This window comes from Anneissia japonica, unplaced genomic scaffold (assembly GCF_011630105.1).
Source record: "Anneissia japonica isolate Jap-2015-1 unplaced genomic scaffold, ASM1163010v1 scaffold785_len581690_cov155, whole genome shotgun sequence".
NCBI lineage: Eukaryota > Metazoa > Echinodermata > Crinoidea > Comatulida > Comatulidae > Anneissia > Anneissia japonica.
In genome coordinates, this window is record NW_022739772.1 from 431,609 (window position 1) to 456,106 (window position 24,498).

The following is a 24,498-nucleotide window of genomic DNA, read 5'->3' on the forward strand; positions in this document are numbered from 1 at the left end:
TCATTCCCGTCCTGTATAAAAGGACTAGACTAAATCCTTTGCGAGCCACTGGGGCTCATAGGGCTGGAGCTTATCCCAAGTTTTTGTAGTGTGAAGCGGATGAGAGTTGTACTCCCCTGGACGGGACACTAGTCCGTCGCAGGTTAGTCCCAGCAGTTTGCTGGTACCCATTGATACAGCTGGGTGGACTGAAGCAATGTAGCTAAAGTGCCTTGCCCAAGGACACAAGCGAATCTGCACAGCGGAGATTCAAAATCCCAACCTTATGATTGAAAGCCCAAACCTCAACCGCTGTGCCAAACTGCCTCTAAAAGGCTTAGCTACATCATAATTCGAGTTGGGCATCTACCGTTAGCTAATGGTAAAACATACACATTTTACTGCACATTTGATTCAAGTGGTCGCCAGTGAAAACCAGCTGCACTGTAACTGACGTAAGTGTAGTGTTTTGTGTGATTACATCAAGCTGCTTCTAAATTTCTCTATTGTTATATGAAATTTTGTTAAACATAAACTAGATATGAATTTTTTTATGGTACAATATTTCTATTAAGAAATTTTTTTATGAATGACCATTGCCTTCCACAAAACAGAGATTTGATTTTAAAATGTTTTTTTTTCTTTTTTTTTTTTTTACAATTTTTCGTAGGTTATGCTGCGAAGCAGACCGACGTATTGGGAAGAATGGAGTCGCTGAAATCAAGGCGCATCCATTTTTTGAAGGGGTTGACTGGGAACACATCCGAGAACGACCCTCACCTATTGCAATCGATGTCAAAGGTCTTGACGATACATCAAATTTTGATAGCTTTCCAGATATTGAAATCAAACCAAGTGAGTGTCGGTTTATGGTTGTTTGGTAATGGTGCTCCAGGGTCATGTATTCAACCCTTGCAAATGCCATTTTGTTTAGAGAGCACCAAACATTGTTACTAGCAGGTTCCTTAATCCTGATGGCGTTTTTGCATGAGAAGAAATAAAACTAAGTCATGTTTGCCCTACCTGACGTGTGAATGCTCAGTACATTGCCAAATACTTGCGAAAAAACATCTCGCAAGTGATTTGGGTATGAATCGAACCCACGACCTTGAGGTAACTAGCCTGATGTCTTAACCACTAGACCTGATCTAGCGCTTGGTGGCTAGTGATAAATCTGATCCCCAAGTAGCAGCGGGTCGGCAGTGTTATTCTGATGGCGTTTTGCTACCACTGCTACTAGGGGATCGGATTCATCACTAGGCACAAAGCGCAAGCTTAGTGGTGTAGTGGTTAAGACATCAGGCTAGTTACCTGGATGTCGTGGGTTCGATTCCCACCCGAATCACTTACGAGAAGTTTTTTCGTAAGTATTTGGGAACGTACCAAGCATTCAGTACTTATATCACACGTCAGGTGGGGCAAACATCTGTTCGTATAAGTTCCTTAATGTTAGATTTGAAGGAAATTTATATATAAACAAAAATCTCAATTTTGGTCACCGCCACTATCAATATCCCTGTCATTACCATCGTTGTCACCATCATTATAATATCATAACCATTACTACTACCTCATTTATCATAGTCATGATGATCACAATGTCATCATCAACATCACAGTCATCTCCTATATGATAATCATCATCATAACAATGTCATCATCGTCATAGGCAACAAGCTATACAAGTTTCATCATCACAGTGCCATCAACATCATCACCACAATCTTCATAAGCAACATCATGATATCATTGGCATCATCATCATCACCACCATTATTATCGTTGTCAACATAGCATCATCATCTTTGTCAATCATCATCATCAGCACTGCATGTTTAAAATTAATTTATCATTATATTAAACATCACTGCTCATATTATCATTATCAGCATCATTATCATCATCACCACCACCATTATCATCATCACCACCACCATCATCATCATCATCATTCCCACCATCATAGTCATCATAACTTCATCGTCATCATTATCATCGTCATCATCACCAACATCATTATGTTTCAAATTACTCTACCGTTACATTAAACATCACTGTTCTCTTGATATCTTTTTTCTACGTACTTTAAAAATAAAATGAAATAAGAGAAATAATTATAATGAAATATAATCATCTTTTTCTTTCATTATAGTTGCACCTGTTCATAAGGAAGGCGATAACTACAAAGACTGGGTGTTTATCAATTACACTTTCAAACGCTTCGAGGGCCTAACTCAACGAGGAGCGCAGCGCTCCACTCACCCTAAAATGCTGGCTAGTATCGCCTCCCACAATAACTTCAGGTAGACGCCAGTCAGTCACTGACCGAACCACAGTGTACTTAAGAGATGAGGTTTTATTCTAGCGTAAAAAATTTATTTAAATAAAAACTTACAATGATTCTCATTCTGAAAGTTATTAGTTTGTAGAGGAAAGAACTAAAGATAAGACAACATTTTGTGGTGTATTGGGTGTTAATGTGCTAGGAGAGTTATATCTTAGATATTATATGTGCATGTGTTTAAATGGAAAAAACATCTTGTGTGTGCACAGGAGGGATGATGATGTATATGTGCACGTGTGCTAGGAAGGGAACCACATGTCTTGCGTGTACATTTAGTGTGAGGGGGGTAATGAATGTGATCTTGCCTCTAGTTGTACGCATTCTATAGGGGGGTGAATAATTTCTTATGTGTACATACTTTAAGGCAGGGGAATCGGATGTCTTGCACGTACATTTACACGTGTTATGATAAGTTATTGATGCCTTGCACGTACGTGTCCACGTGCAATGGAACTGATGGTTACCTTGCGTGTATGTGTGCAACATTTGGTGGTGGGTGGGTTAATTTTATCGGAACTAAAGAAGATTGCATGGAGCATGTTAAGATTAAGTGTATAAGGTCTAGTCAACACTATCAAATTTGTTGCTGTATGCCCATATATAGTCATGATTTTCCTATATATGGTTATGATGTGATGTCATCATGACCATATTTGGGCATGTCACATGTCAAATAAAATTTGAGTCTCGACAGTGCCAAGCAGGGAATATAGCTATATGCAGTATATATATATATATATATATATTGATGGAAGTGATTGAATTCCTCTCAGACTGAATTTGTCTATGCAAGTCATGTGGATGGAAATTGAAGTTTCTGATTGGTTGACTGCAATCATTCCTCTTAACTATTCAATGCAAAGTTATAAGATGATCGTTTGTCGTTCTTTTGTTGTTTTTTTTAGGCTGTATCAGCTTAGGTTTATGGAGGTATATCAATTTGGCAATTACTGTATTAGAATTCATGCTTTTGATGTGTGAGCTGTTATACAATATCATTCTTTTTTTCATGTTAGGTCAAAGAATATTGTGTACAATGATAACCCTTTGCAGGCTAAAATGCTTATTGGCTTTGGATATGTTCTTTAACAGAAATTTGAATAATGCGTGTTTAAGGACATTGTTGGCTGCTGTTCTCAGAATCATTGTGTTCACATGTGATCACTTTATGGAATTTTATTATTAACATTATCATGATTTGCATCTTTATTAAACATTATCTACTCATCTTTACAATTCCTTTTTGTCACCATCATCATCATCGTTATCATCATCATAATCATTGCTATCATTATCATAATCATGCTTATCATCATCATCATCCTTCCATACAACCACAATGTCAATATTCATACATAGAGTAATTTAATTATATAATAACTTGTCCATTTGGAGTGTCTATAGACAAGATATGTGTTGACACTTGTGTGGTGAGGTCCTTTAGCACCTCAGCCCATCTACTGGGTCACATTAAGTAGGGATTACCTATATTGCAAGAATGCATGACAATGATTTACAGTGTCCCAATCTTGTTTTCTAAATATCACCTGATGGGTTAGTCACATGATCTCTGCATATGAGTTAGTCACATGATCTCTGAATATGGATAAGTCACATGATCTCTGAATAAGGTTAGTCACATGATCAGAAGCATATCCTGCCTTAATATCCTCATCTGCTTAATTTGTTTTTGTTGCCAAAGAAAAAAAACTTCAAAAAAGTTTAAACACAATATATATGTATATAAATATAGAAAAAGTAAAAATAAAGTGTATTTTTGGCAATTTATCGTGATTTAAGTAACGGTGTGGTTATGCCTTGCAGTGTCTTCCCAGGCTTGCTCTAAATTCTAGGTGGAAGGAGGGAGGGAAGTAAGGAAGGGAAGGTTGGATAAGAGGGAAGAGAAATAGGATAGGATAGAGTGAAAAATCCTTTCATTGTTGATACCTAACCCTCCCATAGTCTATGCATGTTTGTTATTGTTGTAGCAGTTTAGTGGCCTTATTTCAGCTCATTCACTCCAGCCTTTATATTATTATCTGGTTTAGCAATCCTTGACAGTTACTCACCTGCAATTTCAAACCTTACAATGCTATCAGATTTTGAGTATTAGTATGACAGTGTAGTTAAAAATCCCATGGACAAGAATATGTAAATATTGATGGCTACCAGTATGTATGGTATGAAACAGCAATAAATATAGATTGTGAGAGTGTTAAAGGAAATCCAGTGATAGGTTAATATACTCGCTCTGCTATGATTTTCTTCCTAAGAGAAAACAACAAAGCAGTTAGCGGTGTTCTAAAGCCTCTGTGGATATTGTGATATATCCCAAACATAATAATTTGACTATTCTCTGAATTTACTGAATGGCGTTTGTTAGTGGATTTAAACTTGAGAGAGATTTCAGGGATTGCGAGACTGTGCTCAGGGGTATATGATTATTTTACAGACATTATGATTCAGAGATATGAATATTTTTTTGACTCGATGTGTGAACTGTGATACTTCATATAGGCAGCTTAAAAAAATCCTTTGATTTAAAAGCTTTGTAGAATTTGAGCATGACTGTTGGTTATGAATCACCAAGTCCATTTTCACACTCATCCACATGGTATCAATTATATTAATGTGTTTTTTTTTGTTTTTTTTTCATTTTTCATGTTCATCATCTGCAAAACACATTTTCTGACTATGAGGATGTTAGTATAGAATCTTGGTTATGTAGCTCAGTTGGTAGAACAACCAGACATCAATTGTGTAATAGGTACAAATAAACATTTTGTTTCTTTTGAAGGAGGCGACCCTTCCAGATAGGCAGATGTATAAAACAATTGAAGCCTAAGATAATCTACAGATTTTTTTTCCAGATTTTACAGTATTTGACCAGCAGTGTCTAACTTTCAGTACATTGAAAAATGCAATTTGTTTGATGAGCGATGTATGAAACAACATACACTGTCAATGTCTGATCAGACTTAAAGTGAATGCTTGTTACAGAGATATCTATTCAAACAAATAATCCAATGTCTGATATTAGTTGGGCAATGCTTTGTTTTGTCAGGTATTATCTGATCAAACATTATTAAATCTGGCAAAATCTTTCTGAGCAGACATTTTTGTACATTACAGACACAATATTTGATCAAATTTAAGTGTATGCTTGTTTAACAGACATATCTGTTCAAACAAATAATCCGATGGCCATCTTTCCATGCTATGTTTATCAGGCAATATCTTATCAAACATTATTCAATCTGACAAACAAAATCTGATAGTGTATTCCAGGCTTAAGAGAACTTAAAAACATAACATTATTCTCCTCAAACAAAGCTTTTATTTAACATCTCATGTGAATATATCTTGTTTCAATTTGACCCTTGCTTAGCATATTAGGTATATACATTTATAAATATATATATATATAATAAAATTAAGGATAACATGTGTACATAGAGACGATACTAAATACTAGATATGAAATACAACTCGGGCTGTTCTTGTTTGTTTCAATATCTTTCATATAACCTAGATTGTTGAAATTTGTTGTCTTTGAAGTTACAATTATGTAAAGCACCTCATCTCCTTGAATCGGTATATAAAGCAAAAAATTACTTGGTTACAATAATTCAATTTATGTTAACAGTGTGGTATGTGTACAAATATGTAAATCTATAAAATACTTGCAAAGTGTGTTCATAACCCAGAATAAGAAATAGTTTTAAATATCTTGGATTTTTGTTACATTTTTTTGTTGTTTTTTTAATTGGTGTCAAGCAGTTATCCATAACAAGTGCAAATGATCTGAGATTTTTATTTTGAACTTATATATTGTTAAGAACAAGATATCTGATCACCAATGTTGTATCAACTTCCGTATCTTTATATCTCTTTGTTGATTTCCTGCCAAAGATTGGTGTTAAGTTTGCTTACATTACTGGTTTGAATTCCTTGAATGAGCTCTATTTTTAGTCTGGTTTCTTATGAAAGGGATGTGATTGGTGGAAAGCCAATATCTAATGAGGATCCCAGAATCGTCAATAGAGAAGTGACGTGAATTTAAAAGAAACAGTTTACCCGGTACTACAAAGTCTTCAGATTATAACAATAGTCATTTTTCCAAGTTTACATATTCACGTGCACAGTACACATATTATGTACGATGCACGCAAAAGCGAATTTAGATCAGCTACCAGCCTCGTGCGAAAAAAAGCAGAACCCACTGAAGCACTAGTGTAGCTTCTGCGTTGCAAACCTGTGAGCAAAATAAGTTGGTCTGCATGCAAAATAACAGCCAATCAATGAAGGCATATTCATGATGTTTTCTTTTATAACATAAAATTATAAATATGGATGCTAAAATTAATCATGTCAACCTGTGGCGTTGCCACATTTATATAGATAAATTGTTGGCTGGTTGAGAGGTTATAGTTTAGAATATAAAGATGGGTACAAGATCAAAGACTGTCAGAGAAAGATGGTTCATTACAAATAAATGCAGAATTTATATCTTTTAATTAATTTTTTAAAAAATATTTCGGCCCTTGTGAGTTTAATTGTATTTTGGTTTGAGAGACTGAATTAACAAACACCAACTTCATTTTAATTATTATTAATAATAATAATTATGTAATGGCTATTCTTACACCATTTGTAAACCAATTCATTTTGTCATAGTGTATATAATTTTTTTTTCTTTGAGTTTAATGTGAACGTAACTACATCGTTATTCTTTTTAATTTAATTTCTAGTTTGAAAAATTTGATATTTTTATATTTGATTTATCTTCAGTGCTTGTACGTTAAGTACACAGAATGTGTTGTTTATTGATATTTCAATGTTGTACCATATCTACATTATATCATTCTAAATGATTAATAATTGTGATTGTCATCTGAAGGCGTGGCCTCTGCATCATCATCACATATCACTTCAACATTTATTCACAAGTTATTTAATATTTGTGAGATACAATAAGATGAGAAAATATTGTTATTGTCATTATTAATATATATGTATACTGTTTGAAACTATCATGTACACTTATAAAAATACATTACACTGTACTAATATGGCCATTAACATTTTTGGCACAGTTTTTCTCCTAAATTTAGTTTGAATTTTGAGTGGTATTTAAAATATTTCACTGTTTTGAACTTTTGCAATAGCATAAACATGTGATGTACTGTATAGTAATTAACTTGCTTGCACCAGGTATTGAAAACACATTTTGAAATTAGAATACAATGGAAGAAAAAAAAAACAACAAAAACTAGCACATGATGTGTTTCTATAGATACAAGTTTAGCATTTATGCACTGCTTTAATAGCCTACCTTAAACTGCTAGTACCAATATTTGACTGCTCTACATTTTACAACATGGCATGACCATTACTTCCCTACACAATTAAGCCATGATTAGTATGTTCTTATAGCACTGTACCCCCATTGTCATAATCCATATGGGTACATCCCTATAATAGCAAAGCTGCCAAAAAGGGGGTTACAATTTCTGGGTGGGGCAAAGGGTCCCCATTCGGTCTCTGGTTAAGGTATGTTTTCACGTGTTTTTTAATAACCGTTTAAAAACACGTGTTTTTTACTCAGCAGAAACATGCCCACCAACAAATGCCCTGGTGAGACAAACCTCCCCAGCACATAGAGAACTTGTGCAATTTTTAAGCAGTTCTAAGAGTAGTACAACCTGTGACAGGGAGCTTGTCCATCAGAGTGCGAGAGTCCCCTTCCCCTGCTGTTACTGCCACATTTTCCCAACCCCTTCCCTATACCACTTTACCGTACCACAGTGCTAAATTCTTGTACCCCAAGGCTACATCCCTATAACCAAAAATAATGTCCATTTACAAATGGTACCATGATTTATAAAGCTTACTATGGAAATAATTTGCAGGCGCTGCCATATTAGAAAACAATATAATTTGTAATTGATTTTATCGGGTTGTTTTACATAACTTTTGATATATGGTTTTCCTCTTATTATGTTTAGTTTTTGAGTAGGTGTAAAATTTGCACTTTAATTGACCTGATGTAGCTCGTTGTCCACTTGCAGATTGACCAGTGATTGTGAAGTGCACTGTGACTGTAGGTGGCGCCATATATCTTGTCTGTCAGATTCTCGTCAGATATGTCGTGCAATATTTAGGTTTGTAGGGGTGCTTATTAGATTTTAGAGATGCTTTGAAGATATTTGGACAGAAATTGTTCTTATTAAACTTAGTTCTTTTATTAATGATTTAATTCGCTTGTGAGAATAAATGCATTTGGAAATGTTTAACTGAAAAATAGGAGTTTTTTCCTCATTTAATATTTTATGATCTTGTTTTATGATCATGTTTTATGATCATGCTTTGTGATCATGTTTGCTTTCATTCTTAACAAATAGTGCTAATTTGTTTGGGGTTTTTGTTTCATAAAATATTAATTTTGATGCCAATTTTTTTTTTTGTTTTGCTACAAATTTAAGATTCACAAAAAAACACTTTATAAGAGAAGTTATGATGTGCATGTAAAGTTGCCAATTTGTGGAGATGCCTAATGAATAAATTATTCAAAAGTCGAGATTTATTGTCATTTGTCAAATTATTTTTCCGAAGTGTCAATTATTCATACAACTAACCATTCAGAACAAGCCAGGAGTACGTGCATGTCCTATAAACACATCTGTTGCAGTGGATAAACTACAATTTATTGGGAAGAAAAAAGATTTTGAGCAACATCCGACCACGCATGTTTTACGAAATTGTTTTGGGAGACCTTCGAACAATATCCAAGGTACATGGCTGGGGGAAGGTCCATCGTACTTCACAGTGTATCAAATAATGGGGAAAATTCAAAATATTTGTCATTGAATTATGGGGGAAAATTCAAAATATTTGTCATTGAATTGTGAATTTATAAGGATCAAATAAGTTCCAATATGACATAAATTCTTAAGTGGCCAGTTTGAGGATCTGTGCAGAATATATTTATGTATTTGGCTCAAAATCCCAAATTAGTAAATGGCCAGAGGAGTGCTAGGAGGACTCAAGATGTTGGTATCCTCTAAACACCCCTGGCCAAATAGATTATATAGATTAGTTTACACCACAGGTGGGCAAAGTGTGGCCCGACAGCGATTTATTTGCTGCCTGCGAAAATTAATTAAAAACCTTATGTGTGCAGCCCGTCAAGCAACACTGGCTAGAAAACACCTTGATTTTTACGGCCCGACACCGATCATATGTAAAAAGTAACATTAACTTGAGATTAAAGTGGTGTAAAAGCAGTGGTTAGAGGTTTTTGGAAGCTCACTGAAAACATCAAAGTTTGGGTGTGGCCCTCCGTTTGATTTGAACCTGGTTCATTTTGACCTCATGGTTTAGCGCCCAAAAAGTTTTTTTTTTTTAAAACATGAACAGGGCTTATTTGGATGAAGCTAATTTTGGATGCATGGTAAGCACCAAAAGTGTTAAAACATGAGTGTTTGGTTGATTTGAACCAAACTCGTCATGGTTCAGCACCCAATGTAGTTTAGAGCCACAAGAAGAACAGCTTGTTTGGTTTGAACCAGTTTCATAGGAACAAATGATTAAGAAACTTGAGTATAGTTTACACTATACAAAGCACAGCCATGATTGATTTTGACCAGTTTCATTACAACACATGTTTCAGCACCCAAAGAAACGCCTAAAGAAAGTCTTGGTGTTTAAAATACGACAATTTGACAAATCCCACATTTTTATGATCCAATGTGGTTAATAAGCATTGTTGGATAGTTTCCTTGTTTACTTCCACAGACGTAGTCTTTCATTTTTAAATTGTATTACCAAATGACCTTTGACATGGCTAGTGAAGTACAATACTTGTATTCAAATAGATTTGTCACACAATCAGGGGGTGTGTCTCCACAGCTTCCTGTCTCCGCATTCCAGCTTAAGCCCATATAAGTACTGATATCCATAATCCAGTTTATTAATATCTAATCATATGAAAAACAAGAATCACACAATAACATTTATTACATCTGTTAGTCTTTATTGATAATTATGTGTACATTGTACACTATAAAGATCATCTGAATAAAAACTAGATCAAATTTAAACTATACAAATATATACAAGAAATATAATTATTAATCAATAAACAACATTCAACTTTACTGAGGTAAAAGGTGGGTCGTTCTTTACTGTATTTAGAAAAAAAAAAATTGTGCATTTATACTACACGGCAGTTACACGGCAGTGTACACTATTACGCCTTAAAGTTGTAGCCAACTACTTATGAAAAAGAAAGCCAATTTATCGTGCTAAAATGCCCTTTATACGTGGAAACCATAATTTTGTTTCCTCTATTATTTCTCTGAATCCTCAATTTTTTTTAAACACATCATCTGTTATAAACATGAGATAACATGTGGTTAGGCTATATAAACACAATGGGAACGTACTGAGCATTCAGTATGACAACACATCATTCCAAAATACAATGTCATTGACATTTTGATTTGATTTAATTTCTTTATTATTAATAGGTCACCCTCCAATTAAACGCCACTCCTGGGACCGAGGTTTCTATGATCTTTAGCAGCTTTGGTCTCATAATTAGAATAATTAAGATAAAAGACATTTGTTAATTTGGGACCACAGAATAGTGGTCTTTGATTGGAGGTGGACTTTAATTGGAGGGGTCTTTAATTAGATAACTCAACAGTTGCATACATACAGACAAGACTAATGTAACAGGAAGAAATCACAGTATTTTATAGATTAAATATGAAATTGTATCCAAAATACAGTTTCTTTCTAATTAATGCCAACTCATTACATCTGTATATTACTGTAAATATTTATACTTCCTTTAGTAAACATTTAAGTACTGTACCCTCTAAATGTATGAACTATCCATAGTTTTTAACAATCTCTGAATTTAATCCATAATTCCATACAAAAAACATGAACTGTTAAATAGGTGAACCACCTGTTAAGTGAGTATAAATATTAAAATGCTTTAATATTACACATTAAAACAATTTTCATACACCATTTTCTCTTTGAAACCATTATATTAATTAAATGATAAACTATTTCCATCTCTAACTTTCCTTTATCTATTAAGAAATGTGTTTAGGTCTCATCTATTGTTTATAATCCAGAGACGGTTCCATATTAAAATTAAAAAAGAAATATTAATTGATAAACTTGTAGCTTTATATCATTCTGTAGGCCTAAGGCCCTCTACATGACTATTAAATTTTATGAAATGAACGTGTGACATGCCCAAATTTGGCCAGGATGACATCACATCATGACCATATATAGACACATCATGACTATATATAGGCACATCATGACTATATATGGGCATACAACAGGACAGGGCTTAAAGCTACACACAAAAACAACAAAAATGTTTAAAGCATAATAAAGAGTATGCAAACTACAATTAAAACAAAATCGGAAATTAAGAAATTTAACTTAAAGCAAGGAAATGACTGGCGAACTTTTAGGACTTGAGAAGACCATAGAGTTATAAGAATGTAGGAGTGCACTCTAATGCTGGCATTTGGAAGCTTGCAAAAATAACAAGTCCTTGTGGCAAAGCGCTGACGGTTGTTCGCTGATGTAATTCCATGAGGAATGCAGCGCAAAGTGGCGCGTGCAATGGATCGTCTTTAATGACCATTCGTTTAGACTACCACCGAGAATCGGCAAACAGCATTACATCATCAAGTATTCACAGACAGCAGAGTTTGATTTGACGCGTCCGATGGTGGTACACCCGTCGTGCGATGCTACAAGCGCCCAGCTAAACTCTGTCTACGATCATGGCCAATTTATGTTTCAGGATTCTACAACCTGCAGTTGCACCTGGCTCCGTGTGTGCACTCTATATTTTTCCCATGACTCTATGGTAGAGATAAAGGTTAGATCTGTGGAAACATCACCGTAGATTAGACCTATGAAAAACACATAACTTATCGACAATTCCCTATCAGAATCCTTTCTTTTGTGCATGAAAATCAAGGTAATACTGATTGAATGTCTTGCATTGCTCGTTGCATTACATTATCTTGTTCTAGCTTGTTTGATTCACCCGTAGGAGATGAAAGCTACGAAAACGAAAAACTAAAAGAACAATCCATTGAAAGCAAAAAGAGATCGCTACTACATAAAAAAAAAAAACTGCAAGTTCCAAACATATCATTACTTACATACAACCATACTGTACAACACATTAGCATTTTTCTGCAATGTTATTATTTAAAATTATATTATAAATTTTGAAATAAAATTTAAAATAATCTACAAGTTACCAGAATTATGATAATAGAAATATACGTAAATAAATCTCAGAATGCCGAGGAACAGTAGCATTTCCAAAGAAATAACCAACACTCTAATGATGGACAATTAAAAAAAAGAACATATTTCTTATATAATTTTTTTTTTTAAGTGTAGGCCACAATTATCATAATAGAAGAATATGTAAGTAATTCTCAAAAGGCTGAGGTAGCATTTCCAAGAAAAATAACCACTAACAATAACAACAGCCAAATAAAAAAGAGAATATGTTTCTCATATAATTTGTTTTTTAACACTAAAACAGCTATAGCACACAAATACTATTGCATATCTAGGGCTATACCAAGCCTAGACATAATATATACTTTACTACCAAACCATGCTATACTGTACTTAGTGTAACAAAGTTACACAACAGAGGCCCACAAACAGTGGAGGGGGGGGGGGGGGGGGGAGAATAAAAAACTTTCTTTTATATTTATTTGGCCTATATGCCTATAACAAGCTTCATTATAAACACCAACAATAAATATAAAATCACATAATGTAAATGTAAAATCAATAATAATTTGAATTGAAAAAATTAAATAATCAGAAATTCAACTTTAGTTTTGAATATACTGACTACAAAATATTTAATGCTATTTTTAATTATTGTTGAGTACTTAACAACCTAGACACAACAAATATCTCAAAATATATACAATTATTGTTGGTTAAAATTTATGCATTATATATTATACCTTCAACAAACAAGCACAAAATAGATTTTATTAAATAAAATAATATTTCATTCACCTTGCTTATAAATAAATGATCTTTTCATATATTTTTATTTGAAGCATAATCAACAGTTAACTTTTAGCGACGTGTTGCTGAACTTGTGTATCCGGTCTTTAGCATTACTCTGTAGCATAACTAATCTCCTTTCTACAGATACTATCATAGCATGTTTTCCAGTATAGCTCTGCTTGTTCTGCAAAATGGTTCCTTTGGTCATACAGTACTACCGTATATCTTTCTTTACTTGTTCTACTTGATAAATAACATAAAAATAAACAATTCATAAAGTACAGAAGTACAGTATTACAGTAAGAAAAAAAAATTATATATAATGTCATTCTTTTTACATAAGATTAAGCGTATTATAAGCTAACTTCCATTTTTCCAGGCACTGTTTCTGTTTTGAACTCTACCCACCACACACTTCCGTACTTGCTCTAACTTGACTCATTTCAAGCAAAACTTGGGAAGCTTATCTCTTTATAAGCTTTTTATCGCCACAACCTTGAGTGGCCAATTGTAAACCCTGTGTAATAGGAAAATGGGTATTAACAAACATTGGTTTAACTTTAGGATAGCAAAAACACAAAATTCCATGTGGATTTATATACCTTAAAAACTGTTATCATACCCTGGACTAAAAAAAATTGATAGCGATACGGATTTAATCCTTTTTTAACCGGACTAATGCCTAAACCTGACCCGATTACAAAATGACAATGCAAAGTGAAACATTTTTTAAATAAAGGTAGGCAACCATTTCGACATTCCTGACTACCAATGAGTTATTTTTTTAAGAATCGATTGTGAAATGGTAGACAAATTATTTCTGTTTTCAACTTGTGAGAGTTTACACTATCGATGGCAAGATAATAAATGCACCAAATATAGTTATCATTGCTACTATGAACTTTTATCAATTCTTTGATAAAAATATATCTGATAACTTGATAATTTAAGTGAGTCATTTCACAATCTATACAATATATATATATATATCTCTATACAATATATATTTATCATATAACTTGATAAAGGTATACGACCAAAAGATCTCATTGCATTGATTATTTTAAATATATTGTGGCAAATTACAGACTGTATTTCATAACATACATATATATCTGTCTCTTATACACATCTAGATGTGTATAAGAGACAGAGGTAATACTGATTGAATGTCTTGCATTGCTCGTTGCATTACATTATCTTGTTCTAGCTTGTTTGATTCACCTCACTCTACAACCTCATTATTCTGTACAGTATAGTGTGTCTCATATCATTTCCTCTACACACAAGATCTCAATAGTCTCTGTACATTGCAAACACAATCACTAAAAATTTAATATTAAAAAAAGAAATTTGGTAGACATTGATAAATCAAAATGGTTAAATACAAAACACATTCGTAATTTTATATTTATAACATGCAAGCGATAAGCATGCATAACAATGAGCATGTTCCATATAGGCCTACGATATGTATTATTCAGTGGGATTCTAATAGCAGCTATAGAAAAAATATTTCATTTAGAAAATAATAATTATGTAACAGAAAATTATAATAATTATTTATTTTAATTATCCATGCTTACTATCTATATTATTAACTTTAAAGTAATTTTTTTCTATCATCTGCAAAATTTATTACCATAAACTTTGACCACATCCCCCAATTTTTATTGTACTCTCCCTTCTATATGTATTTTAACACAAATAAATTATCAATTAAAAATATTGATGTATAAGTTAGTCCACTTTCTTGCCCCTGTCTGTTTTTAGAGCAACATTTTCTTCAGCTCGTGAAAGTTCCACAACGGACAATGCGAGACCGAGTTGAGCGGTGTAGTAAGTACCCATGATAATCTCCGTATTGTAAGGTACGGGATACCTAAACTTGTTAACTGCCAACACAAAGTCAGATATACAAAATAAAATCGCGCCGACAGTGGCGCAAATCTTGGTCCATGTCCACATCTTCTCAAAGACCTGTAACCGTGCGACTGCACGCCACGCCATGGTGATGATTAGAACGATGTATAAACCGGCGAGAAAGATCATCTCATTTTGTAAGCCGGGAAGCATAAAAAGGTATGTGAAAACTCCAAGGAACGAGCAGACACATAGGACTGACCACTTGACCGGCGATATTCCAAACGCTAATATATATGTAAGGTGAGCCATTGCGAAGAATATCAATCCATGGATAAAAAAGTTCTCGCAATATATTAGACACGCATCTCCGAAACACGAGAGAATAAGGCCAACAAGAATAAGTGACGAATAACGCTTTTTAATGGAGAAATAATACGACAGAACAAAGAAACACAAACTCACAATTGGTAGACACTTGAAGAAAATTCTGTATGGTGATGGCTCCCATTTTTGCGGCTGCAACGCAAAATACACAAATGAGCTGATGAGAAAGGGTAGAAGTTTTGGACCAACAGATCTCACCTAGAAAAAGAATAGTGTTTGCAGAAATTAAGTCTCAGTAACAATTTATTAAGTTAGAAAAACAATTGATGTTACGGTGGTATTTAGCGGCAGTGCCACAGATTCCATGACAAGGAGTCTAAGGTCCCACAGCAGCACACATCCATTTCAACCACACAACAGCGGTGCTAGGATTTCCGTGACAGCAGTGCAACACCCCCCACAGGCAGGGTAATAGTTGTACTTTGGCACGTAGCGGCATCTGAGGGACGTAGGCTGGAGCCGGGTATGGAACGGGTGTCCCCCCCTCCCCAATGAGAAAATTAAAAAAAATAATAAGCTGCTAGGGGCTCACACAGGGCCATTTGACCAAAGGATAGTGTTTTTTGACATATTTCATCAGTGTCCAAACTTAATTTATGTAGGCTTATCCAATCCAGGCCAAACAAACCCGATGTGGGGTGTATCCCCTCCTAGCACAGCAGTGGCAGATCCAGAAATTTTAAATAGGGGGTTAGGGGGGCCAGGGAGGTTCGAAATTTTATGCATATGGTATGGCCGGAAATGCCGCTCTTGTCAAAATGTTACTGATAAAATGATTGGCTTCTTTCGCTACAGGAGTCCTGCACCACTGTGGGCCCTCCACAGGTGCGGAATTATTAAGCATTCATATAAACATATAATTATATGAAATGTATTTATTAATACATACATATATTTACGTATACATACATATGTACTTTGAACATTATATAAGCCAAGTTAAATTATACAGTAACACCAAATAATAATTAATAAAAATAATATATGTGCTTCCACAGCTTTATTAGGACTTATTACAATCATTACAATAAATGTCAATTATCAGGTATATACTAGTAATGTATAGTTTTCAAAACATTTTTTATAACCCAAATCGTGTTCTGTGATAGAAGAAAACTCTTGTTTTGGGTATTCTATATTTTACATGACATTTTACATAAATGAAATATGAATTGAAATAGGCATGGTATATAGTACAGTTCTTATAAACTGAGTCATGTCAGTTTTGTTTCCTATACATCGGAATAAATAATTGTATTCTAAATACAGCAAAAGAGGTCGTGTCTTTTGTCCTTCAACGTAAACACAAACCACGACGGAGTTTACTATTTAATATTTTAGGTCTATAACCCAGCTGCGTGCCAAAAAAAAAAAAACAATCTAGATTTCATTGTGACAGCTCAAACATACGCACAAAGGAAAATACTTACCAAACGATTAGTCGTCATGATTTTAATAGTATATATTGTGTACAAAGGTAAAACAAGGTAAAAACTGTGTAATCTATAAATGAATATGTCTTCCTTACAACTGCGCAACAATGATTCTGCCGCCGTGAGCATGTGATAATGTTTACCATTGTCACTGTAACGTCATGGCGATTACGTCACAATCTGTCACATGACTGGTCTTTTACGGACTCTACCATTTTACAGTGTGGCAGCTTGTGGAAAAAAAATTGAAGAACATAAATAATATATTGCATAGGCCTATTTAGGTATATAAAGGCCAATCTTGTTTTTATTTTTAATTCGAGTGAAATAAGATTAAGGCGATTTTGGGCATTTTTATGACAAAATATGTGTTAAATAATTCTGCTGCAAACGTATCCCTCAGTCATTTAAAATGAAGGATAGTCTTATCGACCTACCCAATCGATTCATGAAACCTTTTTAGGTTTGAAGCCTATTCGTCTACCTGGTCAAATTAGAAGGTTCGTATACAAATAGGCCTACTGTAAAAAATGTTATTTGGTCTCTATTAAACAGTACAGTAACTGTGCATTAACGATTTTCTATCATTGAAAAATGTCACAGAGTAAAAAAAAACAAGATAAGAACATTTTGAGCCTGAAATTTTAAAAACAAAAAACACTGAATATAGCCTATAGGCAAAATTTTACTGATTCAACCTTATAAAAAAGAAAAAAAAAATACATCAGCCGAAGATTAGACAACAGACAGGGGCGGATTTAGTAAATCCACTAAACTTTTAAAATGTCAATGCAAATCAATGTTATGTGCTACTCACTTACCTAGAAACTGTTGTGCCCCCCGCCCCCTGTTTGAAAAATTCTGGATCCGCCACTGACATGGCTGACAGTTTGGACAGACGGTAAAAGAAACAGGACGACAACGGAAACGATGGAGAGCGGAAATTCAACAATATTGGGGATATGCCAAACAATTCGAGAGATCGAGACCTCTGGAATCGAGACGAGGCCTTCGTCCAGCAGTGGACAGACCACGGCTGACTATGACGATGATATCAAAAAAATGTATGAGACTGTTTAAAAAAGTCTCTTCCTGCTCTAAATACAAAAGATATAACTATTTCTTATTTATTTTTATTAGAACCTTTGCGTCGTTATGCCGACCAGTTGCGCACATGTATCTATAATGTACGGTATCCATGGTGCACTTACTATGCCATAGTGACGCGTGTGCGCTTGCCTGTCCATGTATTAGTTGCCGCTGCGTTTCTATAGTGTATCCATGGTAAACTAGGCCATATATACTCTAGTGACGCGTGTGTGTATATTGTATGCGTATGTATCCATAGTACGAGTGGCGCGCATGCATCCATAGCACCGGTGTAGTGTGATATAGCATTTTATAATTTTTTGCCTGTCTATCTCAATGCACGCTTGCACTCAAAGTGCGTTACGGACATTTTTCCTGTCCTGCTTTATACGTATATTAATGATATTAATAGTGTTTCATAAACATATGAATATATTATGCGCATAATGACGCAAAATTTGTAATATAATAGGCCTATTTGTATTTAGGTTTTCTTGTAATTTATTGACTTATTTGCAGTTTTCTGTATTCTGTTTTACTTCTTTTGTAATGTATTTTTGTATTTTCTGATTGCCAAAAGGAATTTTTTAAAAATATATTATTATTTTCACTATGCATCCATACCGTATGCTGCAATCGACGGCCTTTAAAGCGCGCACACTAAATGTCTATTTTCTACCCATTACTGTTTGAAAGTTGTTCGTATTTTTGTTTTTTATTGCCGCAAAATTGTGAACACATCATTTTATTTGAGTAGATAAGCTTGAAGCTAATATATACCTCTATACCGTATGCTGCAATCGACGGCCTTTAAAGCGCGCACACTACATGGCTATTTCCTACCCATTACTGTTTGAAAGTTGTCTGTATTTTGTTTTTATTGCAGCAAAAATTGTGAACACATCATTTTATTTAAGTAGATATCTTATAGATTCGAGTAGATTCAACACTGAGCCTGGGCAAACTTTTACTGGTTCTTATAAAATAAAAGTGTATGAGACTGTTACTTTAAGTTCAATTTTTTTTAGCCCAACTCTTCCTGCTCTAAATGCGAAAGTTCTAAACATTTGCAATGGCATCTGAATCAGAATAGACCTATCATTGAGATAAACAAATACTTTTAGATTTGAAAAAGAATGCAAAAATCAATTAATGAGGTTCGTCAGTTCACCCTAGACTTTTTCGGGACAACTCAATGCATAACACTTGCGATTCGGTACCTTGCTATCCCGCTGTACAAAAATGAAGGGGGCGCTATGACTATGTTCTCGTTTATGATATTTTAAACAGATACTGTATTACATTGGAATGAGGGATCGCGTCTTTGTACATTACGATATGGCATATGATTTACACTTAGTTAGGCCCTATAAGGCCAAATAAAAAAAAAATTATTGTGTTGGCCACGCCCGATCGACCCAAAATGTACGAAATTGAGGTTCGGTATTTTATTCTGCTGGAAGGTAGGCGATGCGACAGTATTATGTGATCATTTGCTCTGCAATGTAAATTTTAAAAAATGGTCTTTTGTTGTATGTTTGTGTATTTTGCTTTTTGGCATAAACACATTAGGCCTATTGGTAAAAAAAAAAAAAAAAAAAAAAAAAAAAAAAAAATTTTTTCCAAAAAAATTTCCTACCGACCTACCAATTTTTTGGATTTTCCCAAAAACGTGGCCAACACAAGATTTTTTTTTCTTTTTTGGCCTAATTGCCCGATATGGTACCGTATTAAAAATGAAACAGATGAATGTTTTCTATTATTTTTACTATGTTTAAATCCATGACGTAGCCCAATGAATGCGCTTGCCAAGATCACCAAGTATCCATAGTAACGGTATACTGTAATTATTATAGGGTAGCTCGATCGTGCGCATTTTGTATCCACTATTATAGTGTGGAGACTTTGGTGTGCCCTATAACGCACGCTTGCACTCATAGAGAGTTAATGGCGGACATTAACTGTCCGTCATTATGCGTATTTACTGATATCAATACTATTTCATATTCAATATTTAGGCCTACTTTTTTATAGGCCTACGTCCGTCCCGTCAATCATTAAAACGCGCACACATGTTTATTTTCCCATCCTTTATTATACTTGAAAGAAATTTATTCTGTGGTTCCTTAAATAGTTATAACGATTTATGTTGGAACTTTGCAATAGAAAATTGATACGTTTACTGACAATGATTTTGTTATTGCGCCATCAAGAAGACGTACAGGCATTTAGCTTTGGCTGAATGCGGCATAGAAACGAACGGTCGGGCTAAAATAAACTTAAGCATATGAATATACTGGGTATGAAAGCTTATTTATTAAAAATTAATCAATCTATATGAAGTCATTTCCTCTAAAGCTTAACTAGAAAATGCAGCTTAAGAGTGGATACCTTTTCTGATGAGATTCGGTTAATTATTACGTTTTTCATTTGTGTATATCGATCCACCCAACCATTACACACACACTCACGTTGGTAAACAATATGACGTCATTACTTCCGGTAGTAATTATCACTGACAATATCAATACGCAATCAAAAAAAGAACATCTGTCTTGTTTATTTCAGGTACGGGTTTGAATGTTTCTTTCAGTTTTAAAATAAAATTTATTCCCATATCGTAAGATTTATTAGTGATAATGCGTAGCTGTATATCTGCGCTAAGTATTCAAGCCATTTTATAATTTAGCCACATTTATAAGCCTGCTTTAAAGACCTGACTATTATTTTGCGTTGCTTGCTAGCACTGTCTGCTCTTGTGTTTGCTGGCTGGCCAGGTGATCAGCGCGCTGCGGACTATCACATGCGGTAGTAGGGATTTTTGGTACTGATTGGCCGACGTTCCCTGACAGGAGGAGGCCCTCACAGCAACCTGGGATAATTAAAAAGCAAGAACATACTGCAGATAAAGTGAGATTGGTACGGTAATTATCGCTAGTGCTGTATTATTTCTGACCCACTTTCATCGGTTTATTTACCTAGGCTAGCTGTACAACCTCGCAAGCAAACACATTATTGTCAGCGAGGTTTTGACGGATTTCCACACTGGGGAAGGATAACCGTGGCGTGAGGTAGGCTAGACTGGCGTTACTGTTGCACCATCTCGTTTGACAGTTGAGCGGCTCTGTGATTGTTGTGAATGGATTTCTACAAATCGCATGATTAAGGGACACGATATAAAACACTCTGATACCGGTTGTTCTAAATTTTAAGGTAAGGAAACCGTTTGTATCGTCTAGGTCAAGTACGTGGTACCTACCCAGGTAGGCCTACGGCGGCACTAGGAAAAACATCGCACACAGTATGTTAATGTTATGTTCGTTCCTCCAAAAGCCTGCAGAAATTGGATTCCAAGATTTAGATGTGTTGATGCAATGTTATTGTTAGGTCATACTAAAAGCAGGTGGTTTAGTTATGACTGCCTAATAATAATATACCCCAAGTGGTTAAAATTTGATACTTCTCTCACAAACCATGTGCCAGACTTGTTGTTGTTGGCAAAAAGTTGTTTATTGCGTGGATGATACAAATTTGCTTAAGTTTAAACACGGAAAATTTTCTAGGAAAATAGGTGCACAGAACTGAGAATTGTAACTACTGTACGTATACATACAAATTGGTTATATATTAAGATTTGGTCAAAGCCTAATTTTTGACAAAATCTGCAAGGAAATTGATCCTTATTGTGCGAACGGATTTCTAGGCTTACTTTTTGCGCGGAGGAGATATTCCCCACTCAGGCGTTACTTTACAGTCTGGGCTGTGTGCAGTGTTCAAATTGATATTTACTTGCAAATCAAGTAGTGAAATTGAACACAAAATTGTTTTTTTTTAAATTATACTGCGTCCTCTTTCGGTTTTGAATCACTAGGCGTTTCCCAGCCGCTTGGCGGTATAACCAGTCTTCAAAGCGTAAATCCATACCCTTCCCATCCTGCACCGTCCTCTTCTCTAAACTGCACGGCGGTATAGACAGGTACAAATCAAAATATTGGTATATTTTGCTTTGCTTTCCGTATTCTGCCCCTAGAAACCATATCAGATCAGTGCTGGGTAAGATGTAGACAATAATAATTTTCCCCAACACTCTGCTTTTTCAAGTTGAATAAACCCATGTCATTACTAATAATAGTGGCCGGTAAAAATAGTTGTCATTTGTAGTTACCATCATTTTTATTAAAATACCAGTAAGTCTTTATGGTTAGGTAAAGCAATATATCCATTATTAATCGTCATAACTGTACTTGCTACCTGTAACGTTATGTACATCTTTTACAGGCTTTAGTGTACACTGTTTTAATTTAAAACAAAATTTAGGTTATGGTAGCATATGTTTTAATGATGATTGAAGTGTTGTATTTTGAAGGTAATTCCATGCCTGCATTGTGCATGTGATCATGTACTATATAATTAGAATGAGAAAAGGACAATGGAAAAGAAATAATTAGGCTCCTAATTATAGAAGCATAGATATACTGCAGAACTAAAGAGTAGGTCAAAATTATTCTTATCGGACATGGTGCTGTCAGCTATTGGTCATCTGTCAACACTGCACTCGGTGTGCCTGTCAAATGAAATGAACTAAATTAAACCTTACACATTTCCATTTACAAAGGAATTTCACTTACACAACATTAGTGTATCCGTGCAAACGCAGTATACTAAAAAATAAGTGAGCCTGGTAATAAGAGGAATGGTAAAAAGGAAATGGAAAGTAGTAACAGAGACTGAGGAAAAAGGAATTTAAAAGGAAAATTGGTAATGGAAAATGATGGAAGGAACAGTGAAGGAAAATTAGTTAAGTAGAATGAATGGAGACAAAGAGGAAAGGGAATGAGAGAAGATGAATGAATTTGAAGTGGGAATAAGGAAAGAATTGAGGACTAAGAGAATGAAGGAAAAGGAATAAATGAGTAATGTATAGAAGAGTTAGGGAAAATTTAATGTACAGTATATGTTCCCAAACCAAAGACTAATTACAAAAAAAAAAGTATCTCAGTCGTGGTGCTATCGAATGGAATAAATTGAGCCCTGATGTTCAGTCTTCTACCTATTTAAGTATTTTCGAAAACCACATTTGTACTAATAATTAATGAAACCAACGTTTAATAGTATGAACATTCTATAAATCCTTAATTTGATGTTTTCTTGTCTTGTTTTATTTATATTTTACATTCCTTTTCATAATTTACAGTTTAATTTTGTGGAATGGATTTTCTTCTTTTCCATAGTTTATTTTGCCTTCGTTAGGTGTACTGTAGATTACAGTACTTTTATTTTACAAAATTGTCGACTTTTGCATACAGTACTTTTAACAATTATATTTTGTATCTATTTTATTTAATTTCGGCATTTAACTTTTGCTTTTTATGATGTACCATTACGTATAATTTGTTAATTGTAAATAAGGTATCTCACAGACATTGTATTTGTTGATTTGTGCTTCGTGAATAAATAAAGTTTTACTACTACTGCTATTTGGGTGTATAATAATAATAATAATAATAATAAAAACTTTATTTAGCCATGGTAATCAATTGATCACCTTAATGGTGTTTTTCATCAATGCCGTAACAGACATGATAATTAAACTTAACTAATTTTAAACAAAGAATAATATTAATTAAAGAAAATAAAAGGAAACTTAAAAACCAAATTAGGAAACAAAAATTAAAACATCAAAATACGAAAAATTAATTTAATATATAAAAATGTGCTAATCTAAGATTGCTTATTAAATGTAGGCTACTGAATATAGCCTTTCAAAAACAAAGCCCTAGTGGTAGTGAATATAATTGAAATATTTGAAATGAATAATATTAAATAATTTTAATTAGAAATATAATATTTCTACGGCATATAGGATCTGTTATTTATACAGTCTCAGCGACGTACACCCCACACTGACAAGATAGCCTCATCCAGGGTGTCATTCTGAGGTCAATTTATTGATTTTCTACTTCCATAACATTTCATATGCTAATTAGCTAACAATAGCACACACCATAACATAACAAATTGGGCATACACACTAACAGTAGTTCCATTTATTATATTTTAATAAATATGCATTGTATTGTTAAACAAAATGTTTTTTAAGATTAGGTTAACAGTATTTCTTGTTCTGAGCCGGAAATGTGTTAAAAGAATACAGACAATTTGGAGCTCAAACCCTTTTTAAAACATACTGTTATATCTTTTGAAATTGTATCCAGTATAATAAATATTTTTTAAATATTTAAAAAATGTGCTCATCATAAAATTAATTTAATTAATAATAAATGAATAAAAATTAAACATGATGTGCAG

At 34.0% G+C, this 24,498-nt stretch overlaps 3 protein-coding genes across 5 annotated transcripts in view; 2 read left to right on the top strand and 1 right to left on the bottom strand.

The window, feature by feature from the left end:
• LOC117117995 (serine/threonine-protein kinase tricorner-like) overlaps window positions 1-8,905 on the top strand; it is a 48,627-nt gene extending 39,722 nt beyond the window's left edge. The window contains exons 10-11 of the mRNA XM_033262490.1: window positions 650-834; window positions 2,132-8,905. Of these exons, the coding sequence (XP_033118381.1) occupies window positions 650-834; window positions 2,132-2,286 (340 nt within the window). The 3' untranslated portion in view covers window positions 2,287-8,905. The remainder of the gene's footprint in view (window positions 1-649; window positions 835-2,131) is intronic.
• Window positions 8,906-10,131: 1,226 nt separating this feature from the next.
• On the bottom strand, window positions 10,132-17,222 carry LOC117118004 (lysoplasmalogenase-like protein TMEM86A). 2 transcript variants are annotated; one of them, XM_033262499.1, is made up of 3 exons: window positions 17,098-17,222; window positions 15,746-15,865; window positions 10,132-10,302 (listed from the first exon to the last, which is right to left on the bottom strand). In XM_033262499.1, exons 1-3 carry the CDS (start codon window positions 17,113-17,115, stop codon window positions 10,147-10,149), a joined length of 294 nt encoding a protein of 97 aa, XP_033118390.1. In that variant the 5' UTR covers window positions 17,116-17,222; the 3' UTR covers window positions 10,132-10,146. The 2 variants fall into 2 exon arrangements, with proteins under 2 accessions (XP_033118390.1, XP_033118389.1); XM_033262498.1 differs by lacking the exon at window positions 10,132-10,302 and having other exon boundaries at window positions 14,649-15,865.
• Window positions 17,223-20,719: 3,497 nt separating this feature from the next.
• LOC117118008 (tyrosine-protein phosphatase non-receptor type 5-like) overlaps window positions 20,720-24,498 on the top strand; it is a 78,907-nt gene continuing 75,128 nt past the window's right edge. The window contains exons 1-2 of one of the 2 annotated variants that reach the window (XM_033262505.1): window positions 20,720-20,757; window positions 21,172-21,402. The gene's annotated coding sequence lies outside the window, so the exon portion shown is untranslated. Of the gene's footprint in view, window positions 20,758-20,787; window positions 21,403-24,498 lie in introns of those variants that run through there. The other variant, XM_033262504.1, reaches the window with a different exon arrangement.